General features: G+C 39.7%; 1 protein-coding gene across 1 annotated transcript in view; it reads right to left on the bottom strand.

The window, feature by feature from the left end:
• Positions 1–14,612, bottom strand: part of rexo1 (REX1, RNA exonuclease 1 homolog) — a 75,271-nt gene that overhangs the window by 39,190 nt on the left and 21,469 nt on the right. Inside the window, exons 2-3 of the mRNA XM_080213300.1 lie at positions 10,104–11,971; positions 941–1,036 (exon numbers count right to left, since the gene is read on the bottom strand). Coding sequence (XP_080069426.1) covers positions 941–1,036; positions 10,104–11,971 — 1,964 coding nt within the window. The remainder of the gene's footprint in view (positions 1–940; positions 1,037–10,103; positions 11,972–14,612) is intronic.

Here is a 14,612-nt window from a genome sequence, read left to right as displayed (position 1 = left end):
AAAAATGTGATGACTAAAATTGCCAATGTAGAAACATTGCTCTTACTACGTGGTCCTACTTTATGTAACGTACACAGAAAACTATATTTAGTGCCACCCTTCTTTTATAGCTTCCAGTCACTTGTGCAACAGCCAATATACAGAAAAAAGTGGGAGCACCAATCAGCTACTTAAAAGCTTGCTGGATTGTCCTTAATGTAGATGGGGCAGTTTTACAAGTTTACAGATTTCAAAATACAAGAACACACAAACTTTTCTCAATTTATATGCAATCAAATAACTAAACACAGAGCAATATGCCAAGAAGCGCAGTTCATTTTTTCTATTTTCAATGCTCTCCCTTTGTTCATCTTCTAAAGATTGCGACTTGTAATAAGATAAACTACTACAGAACGTGGCAACTTCTTAGGACATTACACATTTGAAAAGCATTACTGCTGTGTGCGACTCTTTCATACTGGAGACCTCATTCACACACTTCTAATTGGGGGTCAATTTTCTTTTACTGGAGCCCAGGATGAAAGGCAATTATAGTGTTATAATCACCACTCCTGCTGAAGCCAGCAAACCAATGGCTGAATCAAAGATCTTCCTGGTCTCAATTTTCTGTACCAATCTGATGTATTGAGCTATCCAACAAAATCCAAAATCATATCAAGTTCACAAACATTGCCATGATGACCAATTGCTAGAAGGGAGCCCTTTAAAAACTGGGAATATTCACAATAGCTTCCAAAACAAATAAATCCGTGTAAAGTAGTGGTGCTTCTCAGCCTAACATTTTGTAATGCATAGATGGATACGCAGGAAGTTCGTGCATTCACCTTCGCAGTACATTCTCAACTCCGATGCTGGTTGAAATAGAAAATCTAATGCAAAGTGATAGGCAGTGACCTAAATATGCAAAGTCATGACAGTATAACCTTAATATTCCACTTACATTTTCTTGCTTTGAAATATGTGAAATTCTCCTTTTCTGCCCCGGGAAAAGTGTGGTTAGACTGGATTCTTTCTCTTCATTACTTTCCACAGACACCTACATACGAAACAAAAAAATGTGTAGTACAAATTTGAAAGTCATGGAACACTTCCAAATAATTTAAGTTAGTAAAATGGAGTTAGTTTCCTACGCTACTTTTAACAATTGAGTTTGTGACCCCGAACCACGTCCCCTGCCCCTCCAACTGTCTGATATGCAGTATCAAGCTATAAGTTAAGGAGTAAAATTACACACTAGGAAAATTCCAGGATTTTCATATATTGTAACTAAATAGCAGCAGCTGTTACAGAAGTTCTTCTTGGGAAGAATATTTTCACTTTCAAACTAAGCTTGTACAGTGTAATACAAGTAAACATCACCAACTTAGTTTTCTACTCATTTCAGACATTGGTCACAGTAATTCTTCAACCTGAGCTAAACAAAGTGTTCATACCACCATCAGTGTACATGCTGAACAGATATTCAAACAATAGCCAGAAATATAAGAAAAGGGTAAAGTCAAAGCAAAATGAAGTTCAGTAACTCCTAAGGCTGATCAGTCAGGTGTCAGGAACAGTTGCACATGCATACCAACTGGCACTGTATCCACCAGTTTCTCCACACCCCACTCCTTGGTCTATCTGGCAGTGTTGATCATCCTTAATTTAAAGGTGGCAAAATAACAGAGTCCACCATTTGCATGGTAAAACAAAAATCAAAGATCGAAGAGAATTACAGCACAGGAATAGGCCCTTCGGCCCTCCAAGCCTGCACCAACCTTGCCGAATTAATACCCCTACCCTTCCGGGACCATATCATCTATTCCCATCCTATTCATGTATTTGTCAAGATGCCCCTTAAAAGTCACTATTGTATCCACTTCCACTACCTCCCCTGGCAGTGAGTTCCAGGCACCCACTACCCTTTGTGTAAAAAAAAATCTGCTTTGCACATCTACTTTAAATATTGCCCCTCGTACCTTAAACCTACGCTCCCTAGTAACTGACTCTTCCACGCTGGGAAAAAGCTTCTGACTACCCATTTTTGTCCAAGCCTCTCAATCTTGTAGACGTCTATCAGGTCGCCCTTCAACCTTGGTTGTTCCAGTGAGAATAAACCAAACTTCTCCAACCTCTCCTCATAGCCAATGCCCTTCATACCAGGCAACATGCTGGTAAGTCTTCTCTGTACACTCTCCAAAGCCTCCACATCCTTCTGGCAGTGTGGCGACCAGAATTGATCACTATATTCTAAGTGCAGTCTAATAAAGGTTATATAAAGCTGCAACGTGACTTGCCAATTTTTAAACTTAATGCCCCAAGCCTACGAAGGCAAGCATGCTGTATGCCTACTTGATTAACATTTCCACTGCATTGCTATTTTCAAATGATCTGTGTACCTATACACCCAGATCCCTTGCCTATCAGCAGTCTTAAGGGTTCTGCCATTTACTGTATATTTCCTATCTATATTAGATCTTTCAAAATGCATTACCTCACATTTATCTGGAAGTCTGACCACCTTTTGCAAAATTTTAAATGTAGAAAATTATATACCATAAGCACATATTTGCAGCCTGAGGAATAATGTACAAGTTTAGCCTTGTAAGCAGAGGGTTTAGCTCGGGAAAATAAAGAGAAACTATTTCCAATAATAAACAAATTAGTAATCAGAGGGTACAAATTCTAGATAATTGACAAAAAAAAGTCAGAGGCTACATGAAGAAAAACATTTTTATACAATAAGTGTTTGGAATGTGTTGCCTGGTAGGTTGGTGGATACAGATTCAACATATAATTAGACAGCAACTTAATGGAGATAAACACTGGAGAAATATGGGGTGAGAGGGGAGTGGGATAGACTAGATTGTTCTTGGAAAGACCTGCACAGACTAGCTGGGTCAAAAGCTTCCTTCTGTGTTGTACTAGTCTATGTTTCTACGATTCAACATGCTACATGGATACTTTTGTTTCTCTGGTCAATATTGAAAATGCTCCAGTACCACTAATTCCAGATATGGGTACTTTTAAGCTTTATGCTATAGAAGTCAATGATCTTAAGTAGGATAAAGTTACTGGATCTGATTACTTTTGTTTTAGGATGTTGAAAGAACTTAAGATAGCAACGTATATTTAATAAGTCTGGTATACTCAGAGGGTAAGAATTCTCACAACACCAGGTTAAAGTCCAACAGGTAACCTGGTGTTGAGACTTCTTACTGTGTTTACCCCAGTCCAACGCCAGCATCTCCACATCATGAATATTCAGAGGGAGCAGTTGCAATATTTAAGATGAGAAGTAATCACACTGTGGGCATTATGGGGTCAGACCCAAGAATGAATAGGACTGGGAAAAAGGTACTGCACTCTCTAACATTTACTCTAACACTGGACTGACAATCAAGGAGGCAGTAATTGGTCACCTTGGATTTATCCAGCTTTTTATGTACAGGATATATCTGGACAATTTTTCATATTGCTGTGTAGGTGCCAGTGTCGTAGCTTGGCTAGGGGCATAACAAGTTCTGAGCACAAGCCTTCGGTAGTATTGCCGGAATAGTAAAAGGCCCGTAAAGCAACCTCCAATGCCTTCAGCCATTTCTTGATATCACATGGAGTGAATCAAATTGGCTGGAGACTGGCATCTGAGACGTTGGGGACCTCTGGAGGAGGCAGAGCTACATCATCCACTCAGCACTTCTGACAGAAGTTTGTTGCAAATGTTTCAGCCTAATCATTTACACTGACATGCTGGACTCTCCCAAGTTATTTAATTGCCTATCACCATTCACAACTGGATGTGACAGGACTGCAGAGCTTAGATCTGATCAGTTAGCTGTGGGATCATTTAGTTCTGTCTACCACTTGCTTCTTACTCTGTTTAGCACACAAGTAGCCCTGTGTTGTAGTCTGACCTGGTTAATACCTCATTTTTAGGTATGGCTGGTGCTGCCCCTGGCATGTCTTTTGCACTCTTCATTAAATGAGGAGTGATCCCCTGACTTGGGTAATGACACAGTAACTGATGGCAAGTCAGTCTTTTGATATCCTCAACTTTGTATATTGATAAAATGATTGAGCTTTAGTTTATGAACACAGCAAAGTCAAGTATTGGTTATGGGGAGAAAGCAGGAAAGTGGAACTGAGCAGCGACAGATCAGCCATGATCTTATTGAATGGCGGGGCAGGCTGGAAGGGCTAGATGGCCTACTCCTGCTCCTATTTCTTATGTTCTTATGTTCTTAAGTAATATCCAAGTTGTTTTCTTGAGTGTCAGCTATAAACAAGAGGTGTGTTCTAAATGAAAACGTGTAGTAATAAAATTTTTATTTTGCCTTCATGTAAATTCATCATGTATTCATAGAATCCCGACAGAAAGAGGCCATTTGGCCTACAAGTCTATATCAACTATCCAATAGTATCCTACCTAGGCCCTACCACCATAACCCCACATACTTACCAGACTAATCACCCTAACTTACACATTTGGGACACTAAGGCGTAATTTATCATGATCAATCCACCTAACCTGCGCATCTTCAGACTGTAGGAGGAAACCTACACAAACACAGGGAGAACACACACAGTCACCCGAGGCTGGAATTGAACCCAGGTTGCTGGTATGTGAGGCAACAGTGCTAAGCACTGTGCCCCCCTATAACAACGTGTCAAAAATTTGCTATTTCTCATTTCTGCTACTGTTGCAACATTACATAAGAACATAAGAAATTGGAACAGGAGTAGGCCATCTAGCCCTTCGAGCCTGCCCTGTCATTCAATAAGATCATGGCTGATCTGAAGTGGATCAGTTCCACTTTCTCCTCATAACCCTTAATTCCCTTGTCTATCAAAAACCTATCTACCCATGTCTTAAATATATTTAGCGAGGTAGCTTCCACCACTTCAACGGGCAGAGAATTCCAGAGATTCACCACCCTTTGAGTGAAGAAGTTCCTCCTCAACTCCGATCTAAACTGCCCCCCCCACCCTCCCCCTTTATCTTAAGGCTGTGCCTTCTAGTCCTGCTATCCTTTCTAAGCAGGAAGAATCTCTCTACCTCTACCCTATCCATCCCTTTCATTATCTTATATGTCTCTATAAGATCCCCCCCTCATCCTTCTAAACTCCAGAGTACAGACCCAGACTATTTAGTCTCTCTTCATAGTCCAACCCCCTCATCTCTGGTATCAGCCTAGTGAACATCCTGTGCACTCCCTCCAAGGCCAATATATCCTTGTGCAAGTGTGGCAACCGAAACTGCACACAGTACTCCAGCTGTGGCCTCACCAGTACCCTGTACAGTTGCAGCAAGACCTCCCTACCTTTATATTCTATCCCCCTCAATATAAAGGCCAGCATTCCATTTGCCTTCTTGATCACCTGCTGCACCTGCAGACTGGGTTTTTGCGACTCATGCATAAGGACCCCCAGGTCCCTCTGCACCGTAGCATGCTGCAGCTTTTCGCCCTTTAAATAGTAATCCCTCCATTATTTCTGCCAAAGTGGATAACCTCACATTTGCTAACATTGTGCTCCCTCTGCCAGGTCCTTGCCCACTCACTTAGCCTATCCAGATCCCTCTGCAGACTTTCCACACCCGCCGCACAATTTGCTTTTCCACTCATCTTCGCGAGATCAGCAAATTTCGTCACCCTACATTCAGCCCCCTCCTCCAGATCATCTATATAAATGGTAAATAGCTGAGGCCCCAGCACCGATCCCTGCGGCACTCCACTAGTCACCAAACGTCAATCAGAATAGCACCCATTGATACCAACTCTCTGCCTCCTATTAGACAACCAATCCTCTATCCATGCTAACACCTTACCCCCAACTCCGTGCACCCTAACCTTCTGTAGCAGCCTTTTGGGACACCTTATCAAATGCCTTTTGAAAATCTAAAAACACCACATCCACCAGTTCCCCTCTGTCTCTGTCTGTTTTCATGGGATAACTGCAAACTGAATCACAACAGCTTTATTCTATAAAAACTTCTGAAACACCAGCTGACTGCAGATGGAACATGCATATCATGATGCAGTTTTATTTCAAGAGAAGCTATGTTCTGTGAAAACACTCATGATCAGTATAAAGGCTGAAGAAACAAACCAACAGTTGATAATCTGGTTAGAAACAGATAGGCAAAGTCAGTCAGGACACATGTTAATAACCCTAATGCTGGGAAGTCTGATTTGCGCAAAGAAGTGATGGAGATTTTGCGAACAAAAGTAGCCATACTGCATTATTTGAAACACTATTTGGAAATCAGATATCTGTTAAAGTCATTCCTGGCCAATGATGATTTCAGAAATACAACTGGAGAGCAACCAGATCTGAATGAACTCAAAATGGGATGATGCTTTTGTTAAATTGCATGGTGGAAATCAGCAGCATCATGCTTGGCTTGGTTTACAGCAGTTTTCTAATTAATCTTCCCTCTTGCTCACTCAGTAGCTTTGTGATCAGTACAAGAGTCAAATGTTCAGAATACTATATATTGTTCTATACTATAAATAGAAGTCTAGCAATAACGGATGAATTATATGAAGGACTCTTATTCCCCAGGGAAGACCAACACCTTTTGCTTCAGCTAATTATCAATTACAGCATAGTGGAATGGAAAGCACAGAATAAAAGAAACCCCTTTGGGGGAAAGGAACAAAAATAACTTGCTATTAGCTCCATAATTTTATTGCATCTCTTCCCAATTACACCCCTCCTAGAGGAGACCAACGTCTATTTGGAGGAGCTCAAGAGAACACAACATTGCTCCACCGGTAAACCAGAATTTTTTGCTCTTCAACCACACAAAAGTAATCAACTTGCTGAGGATGACCACAAAAAACTTCCTTTACATTAGTAAAGTGAAAAATCATGAGGATAATTTTGACAACATTACAGTCTACATACAGAAAGCAACATTCTCACCATGCAAACATCACAAATAATGTGAATACATTATTGTTGTAATAATCACTGAACTTCTGATTCCATAAAATCTAATCATTGTGGAATGTCAAATTTCGTGATGGTAACAATTCCATTAGTTTTTAAAACATTTTTTGTTTATTTCTATTTTAGCTTCTACCTTCATCCCATGTATATGTCTCAATCTTTATCTCTTTGTAAAATGGTTAAACAGTGACAAATAATGAGCCACTTTGACTTCCTGTTTTGCGAGAATGCGACAGGCTGCTGAATAGCATCAGTATAGCTGGACTCAGGAAATGCCCTTCAGTTGGCACCAGAATCAAATTACCAACAGAAAAGGTGAAATCAATGCGACAAAGATCACTAGATTTCCATGGGAAACTTTCAAGGTCAGTGGCAAGTGCTGTTACTTTGCTGCTTACTGCCAAAATTCAGGCCATTGCTCTAGTGGCAATTTGATATCAAATCGAAGTCAACTTTTTTTTTACACAAAGGCCAATGTCTTTGACACCTTCATTAAGTTTCACTTGAAGGCACAAACTTATATTTGTATTGTGCATTTAACATATAAAACATCCTAATAATGTAACTGTCCTGTAAATTATATTTTTATAAAATATTGTTGATTAAAACCATATTTTTGATGTTAGAAAGTTCAATTTTGAATGACGCAATTCAACACAAGTGAAATGTTCCTGCTTACATAGTTTTCCTGTTGTAAGCATGGGCTTAAAATGTTGATACAAAGATTACATCTCCACTGAGAGGATACCATATGTTACACACTGATGTTACATCATTCAATACCAGGGCCGCCATTTTGTGACAACTGAATCAGTCAAATTGCATTATTTTAATGATATACTGGGATTATCAGTGTACTAGATTCAATTGAGTTAAGCAGCACCAGAGTTCCCCTGAGCTTTCAAGAATTGGTGGAGATTTGTTCTTAGTGGCAACATTGAGGAAAAGTAAGTTGGAAAATGACAACACTGGAAGAGTAATCCTGGATTAATCACTAGTGAGGCGAACGGAAAGAATAAAGGGGTATTGCTCTGACACTGCGGAGATAAAACTTCCATTTTTCAAGCTTGCTGATGATACCACGGTAGTGGGTCGGATTCACTGGAAATGGTCGAGAGCTTCAAGTTTCTAGGTGTCCAGATCACCAACAACTGTTGTGATCCTTCCACGCCAACTCTATAGTTAACAATGCCCACCACTGCCTCTACATTCTCTCAAGGCTAAGGAAATTCAGCATGCCCACTACAACTCTCACCAACTTTTACAGATGCACCACAGAAAGCATCATTTCTGGATGTCTGATAGCTTGGTATGGTTCCTGCTCTGTCCAAGACCACAATAATCTACAAACTGTCATGAATGAAGCCCAGTCCATCACACAAACCTCCTGTCCACTGACTCAGCCTACACTTTCCGCTGCCTACGAAAAACACAGACAATATAATCAAGGATCCCACATGTCCCAGACATTCTCTCTTCCACGGGGAAAGATAGACATGTCTGAGGTCACATACCAATCAACTCAAGATCATCATCTTCCTTGCTGCCAAGGAATGGACTTATGAATGGGCCTACCACATATTAAGTTGATCTTTCTCTACACCCTAGTTATGACGGTAACACTACATTCTGTAACCTCTTTTTTTCTCTATGAATAGGACACTTTGTCTGTATAGCCTGCAAGAAACAATACTTTTTAACTGTATGCTAAATATATAAAAAATATATAAAAAATATACGGAACCGAGTGTAGAGTGTCGAAATTTGCTGATGACACCAAGATTGGGGGAACGGCAAATTGTGCGGAGGGTGTGGAGAGTCTGCAGAAGGATCTAGATAGGCTGGGCGAATGGGCCAGGAAATGGCAAATGGAATTTAATGTTGGCAAGTGTGAGGTGGTCCACTTTGGTAGGAAAAATGGTAGGAAGGACTATTACTTACGAGGCGAAAAACTGCAGCAGGCAACGGTGCAGAGGGACCTCGGGGTCCTTGTGCATGAGTCGCAAAAACCCAGCTTGCAGGTGCAGCAGGTGGTCAGGAAGGAGAATGGGATGCTGGCCTTCATAGCGAAGGGGATTGAATATAAAAGTAGGGAGGTCTTGCTGCAGCTGTATAGGGCATTGGTGAGGCCGCAACTGGAGTACTGTGTGCATTTTTGGGTGCCGCACCTGCGCAAAGATATTTTGGCCTTGGAGGGAGTGCAGAGGAGGTTTACTAGGCTGATACCGGAGTTGAGGGGGTTGAGCTATGAGGAGAGGCTGAATAAACTGGGCTTGTACTCGTTAGAGTTTAGAAGAATGAGAGGAGATCTCATTGAGACGTATAAGATGATGAATGGGATGGATAGGATAGAGGTGGAAAGACTCTTCCCGCTCAAAAAAGACAATAGGACTAGGGGGCACAGCCTCAAGATAAAAGGGGGGCGGTTTAGAACGGAGTTGAGGAGGAACTTTTTCACTCAAAGGGTGGTGAATCTCTGGAATTCTCTGCCCGTTGAAGTGGTGGAGGCTGCCTCGCTAAATATTTTTAAGACGCGGGTTGATGGGTTTTTGATAGGAGAGGGGATTAAGGGTTATGGGGAGAGGGCGGGAAAGTGGAACTGAGCAGCGACAGATCAGCCATGATCTTATTGAATGGCGGGGCAGGCTCGAAGGGCTGGATGGCCTACTCCTGCTCCTATTTCTTATGTTCTTATGTGACAATAATAAATCAAATTAGAGGATAAGTCTCAGAAACTACAGAGTCTCACAACCAAAGTTGGAAAATATTACAAGTTGAAATATTGTTGTTAAGCAGTTTTTTAAAAAGCAAGTTTGAAAAATGCATTTTCAAAAATAACATCCGCTGTAGCTGACTGCTTAAGAATAATTGGATGTTTAAAGTAGTAGTATTTAAGAAAGTAAATGAATCATATAAATATGGTTATGTAGAAATATGACAGAAAGGAGACACAAATATAATGTTTCTATAATAATTTTAGAACTTGCTGCACAGTACTTATGGTGAATCTGAGGATGCGCTGCATTTAAAGTCAAATTGTTTGCTCCTAGAAAACAAGCGAGAGATTATAGACATCCTTAGCATTCCTTAATACTCCACTATATGTTGTGTAAAACAAAGGCATGTCATAGACATACTACTACTATTTCATAAAGCAGACAAAGTTTTACCTGCTTGGAAACTCTACCCTTATCTTCATTCTTCACTTCTTTAGACTCGTTGAAAATCCTCAGGCATTCCTCCATAGGATCCGACTCAAATTCAAAATCCTTTTCAAGACCAGGAAAATCAATCTCATCCGCTGAAGACAAAGATCTTTGTTCTAAGTTTCCCCCAGTTTCATCATCACTAGAACTAGAATAGGGGTCTTGATCAGAGTCCGATTCGTAAGTTACGGCAGCGAGGGGTTTACTGGTGCTTTCGTCATCACTGCTATCATCACCAAACAAGTCTGTGTGACTGAGTGTTCGCTTTGCAAAGCATGCATTTTTTTTTCGGTTTTCCAAACGTTTTGCATTACCTTTCACAGATTTTGAACCCCTAATCTCCTCATCTTTTCTTTCAGTAGCTACATGAATCCCATTTTTATGCATTACCATTTTGGATTTTAAGTTGTCATTTTTGTCTGATTTCGGGATGCTTGTGACCTTAAATCCATGAGATTTGATTTTTCCTGCACACTCTGTTGAACTGTTTGATCTAGATTTTGATTGGTTTTCACTTTTTACCCCATTCAATTTGTTAGATTTTCCTTTTTCCATCTTACTACTCAAACTTTCATCACTCTTAATCTTTTGTTTTTCTTCCTTAACCTTATGCTTCTCATCACCTTTGTGTTTCTTTTCAATAAACAAGTTATCACCATTCTTTTCTTTGCTTTTTAATTTATCCCCTTGTTTTTCTTGCTTAATTTCTAGTCTGTCTTTATCACATTTTATTTTTCCCTTTTTGCTAGCTTTCTCTGAGTGGTGGGAAGACTTGCTTTTAGTGCTGTCAATTTTGTCTTTTTTCACCTTCAGTTGTGAGCCATCTAGGCTATCTTTATCCTTTTTATCTTTACTCTCTCGGCCTTTAAGTTCCTCCTTGTTGCATTTTGGAACTTTAGATGAATGACTGGTTGCTTTCAACTTCTGCTTCCCTCGATTCTCTTGTTGTTTGCTCTCAAAAGAGCAAACATCATCTACATCATACTGAACTGCAATCTCTTTCATAGATCGTTTATTCAAGTCTTTAGCCTTTAAGGACAATCCTTCATCTGACTTATTGTCACCATACGCAGGATTTGAAGCGTTCCCGTGACTTTTTGGATAGTTATTATTAAGTTCATCTCCAGAGTCTGGGAACTCCGCGTCACATTTGCTGGGCTTCAAGCGATGGCAACGTTTCTTTGCTGCAGCTGTGTAGCGCTCCTCCGAATTGCTCTCTCTGAGTCTCTTGGTTCCCTGTTCCTTTGTTCTTTTTTTGCTCATCAGCCGGGCTGAATAGTTCAACAAAGGGTCATACTCTAAATCAGTACATGGCTTGGTATTGTCAATCACATATTTATTACTGGGTACAGAGGTAGCATATTTGACTGGCTTAGTCACGAGCGTTGGAACATATTTTAATGAACTACCCTTTGCATCAGCTTCGTCATCTGTATCCAAAGTATATTTACTGAAACAAGCAGTAACTGAAAGTGGAGTAGGGGTATACTCCACATTACTATTTAGGCAGTAACTGTCTGGATTATACTCCAAAGAGTTTGTCAGTTTATCCTCAACAGGTGAAAGCTCTTTGCAACTCTTGGTCTTGCCAAGTGCCTTCTGTGTCGATGGTGTTGAAGGGACATACTCCTCCTCTGCATCCAGAAGATCCTCATATCGCCATAGCTTTTTCTGCTCTTGTTCAACTTCATTCTTGACAACTTCAATGGCTTTGTTGACCAGTTCCAATTCAAGCGTACTGGAGCTGGATTCTGTAAGGTCACCTGATATCCCGTCTCCATTTCTGGAAGAACCCTTAGGAAGCTCAGGATTATATGGATCATAACCAAGTTCTATAGAAAGACAAACATTAAAGTACTGTAAATATTAAATAAAGGGTTCAAAACAATCCACAAAACTGAATTATCATACACATATACAGTTTATTCCTTTCAAAGGAACACTAGAATAAGCCATTGGGATTAACATAAATCCAAAAAAGATTACTTCCACATAAGGTAATTACTATTTCAATTTCTTGCCCTTCCTTACCAAATCAAAAATATTACACAACTTTTTAATTTGAATGTGAGTGACATGAAGAGAAAAGGAAACAGTTGGCGATACTTAAAATGAGAATTAAGACGTTTGCATTTTTATTGCATTAAAGTGAGCCTAATGTTAACTGAATTGAGTAGGTGGCAAAATGTGCTGCAACTGGGTGGAAATCACAAACAATAGTTTCAAAACAGCAATTTTCCTATGCTGTTCACAGCATTTACTTCAGCTAGTTGCAACTGTGATGCAAAGCTGTGCATGTTCTCCACCTGTACCTTTCTCTCCCAACAGTGCAATATTTTTCCAAGTTCCGGGACTGACTGACTCTGGGGGTGGATGTTGAATGGCAGCTAGATAATACTCTACTTAGAAGCAGAACAGAACCAACAATTTAGCATCTAATGAGAGACACTCCAGACACACATTTCAAGAACTGCTTCAAAAGTACCACTGATAAAAGAGGATTTTTCTTTGCTTACCCATTGTCACCACAGCGATTGTTGCAGAACAACTCTTTCAACAGACGTGAAAGTACATAAACCAAAAAAAGAGTAAACAAGCGTTACAACTATACCCTTACAACTCTTAAAAATTCACTGGTAGTTCTTTGTTTGCATACATTCTAGTGTTCTCTTGCAGTAGTTATTGGTGAGATGGGTATGTGCGTGCTGCTATTCCTGCTGCAGCTACAAATATCAGGACAATGTACTAGTGCGTTTTGACCTGAAACCAAGTTTATTTGAAGCACAGCTATCATCACTCTCTGATACAAACTTAAACTGAAACTTATATATCCATTTTTGAAGACTGCCCAAATCATTTATTAAAGGGACTTTCCCAACCAACTTTTAGTTCCCCAACAGTTTTTCTTAATACCAGGTACTGGTTCCAATTAAACTGCTATGCACTCAATTTATAACACTTGTCAACATTATTTTTCACCAGTGGCACATTTTCAAAGAATTATTATCTGGTCTGACTTGCATGTAACAGACTAAGTGTTACTGTCAAATTCCAATCTGGAACAATTTATTTTCACAGCTAGCATAACAGCTCTCTCTTTAAAACACTCCATTCCACTACTTCACCTGTCAACCTTCTTGTTGTTGAATGTAATCTATTACAAATCAGTTAAATTGAATAAAAATATGAATAACCAAATATATTCCAAGAGGTTGCAGAATGTCATGTTGCAAAAAAGCCTGACAGTTCCTGCTCCATAAAAATAAAGACGGAAGCCAAGAAACCTGTGATTTTTATTTGGTTTCATTCTTATTCCATGTCTCATGCCTGGATGTTCAGCAGCTGGAGACTAACTAAACTACTTCTAACAAATTGTTGTAATAAATGTCATCAAGGCAGTCACCAGATTTCTGAAACTGAGTCATTACCTCTACTGTAATATTAAACCTGTATGATCATGTTTTTGTCTTTGAAAAGTTGATCTACAATACAAAAAAGGCATCTTCAAATTTGCAGTCACTGGCATTGAGTTTTAAGAAGCACATCACAGAAAAACAATGGCATACTCATTGTTGGAAAATGTTCCCATTTGCTTTTATGTCATTCTTCCCTCCCTAAAACAGTAAGAAACTTAACAAGAACCCTACAACAAATGGGTTGGCCCAGTATAAGAATGGTCATTAATTAAAAATCTTGGACTTGTGCTCTCATCAATAGCAGGTGACCACGGGTTCACTTGCGCCATTGGGGCCATGGTGCGGAAACCAGTGTAAATCCAGGAAATTCACCATCATCACTGACGTGAATGGGAAAGTGATGCTACGACTATCAACTATTTGTAGGTTTGGCAAAAAGGGAAAAAGTTCCAGGAAATCATTGCGCCGTGTGAATAACTGCATAATACAATTACGTCATTATTCACACAGCATGATATTTTACTATTGTGCTATTCTGTAACTCCTACACATCATAATTTCCTGGGATTTTTGAGTTGGAGAACCGACCCAGCAGTGTAGGTGTGCTGCCACCTCTTACAATCAACTAAATAATTAAGTTAGTTCATCAGACTAAAGGGATATAAAATTTAGGGATGCACAAAGTTTGAATGCCCTGACAGTGCAAACTGCAATTTATATTGAGCTATGGTCACATTTTCAAACTCTAATCCATACGGATTAGAAAATCTCAGCTGCAACAAAAATACAAATACTGTAAATTGGCTCCAGCATCCAATTTGGAGCGGAATCAAAACAGGATCCTTGCTCGTTTTTATGTTGTTTACTAGCATCGAGGTATAGATCTCAAGGCAACGTCAGCTTTCTGGTATCTACCTGAAGATCATTTTTGTTTGTAGATTCAGCAGATAATGGTAGGGGTAGGCAGGGAGCCACAGCTGAATCTTATTGCCAACGGGCATTTACACTTGTGTATTTTCCAACAAGGGTCAGACTAAGATACATAAATAAAATTCAC

The sequence above is a fragment of the Carcharhinus amblyrhynchos genome, chromosome 26 (assembly GCF_965287045.1).
Source record: "Carcharhinus amblyrhynchos chromosome 26, sCarAmb.v2.hapA, whole genome shotgun sequence".
In the NCBI taxonomy this organism is placed as follows: domain Eukaryota; kingdom Metazoa; phylum Chordata; class Chondrichthyes; order Carcharhiniformes; family Carcharhinidae; genus Carcharhinus; species Carcharhinus amblyrhynchos.
Note: the sequence above shows the minus strand (reverse complement) of the source record. Positions and strands in the feature narration are given on the sequence as shown.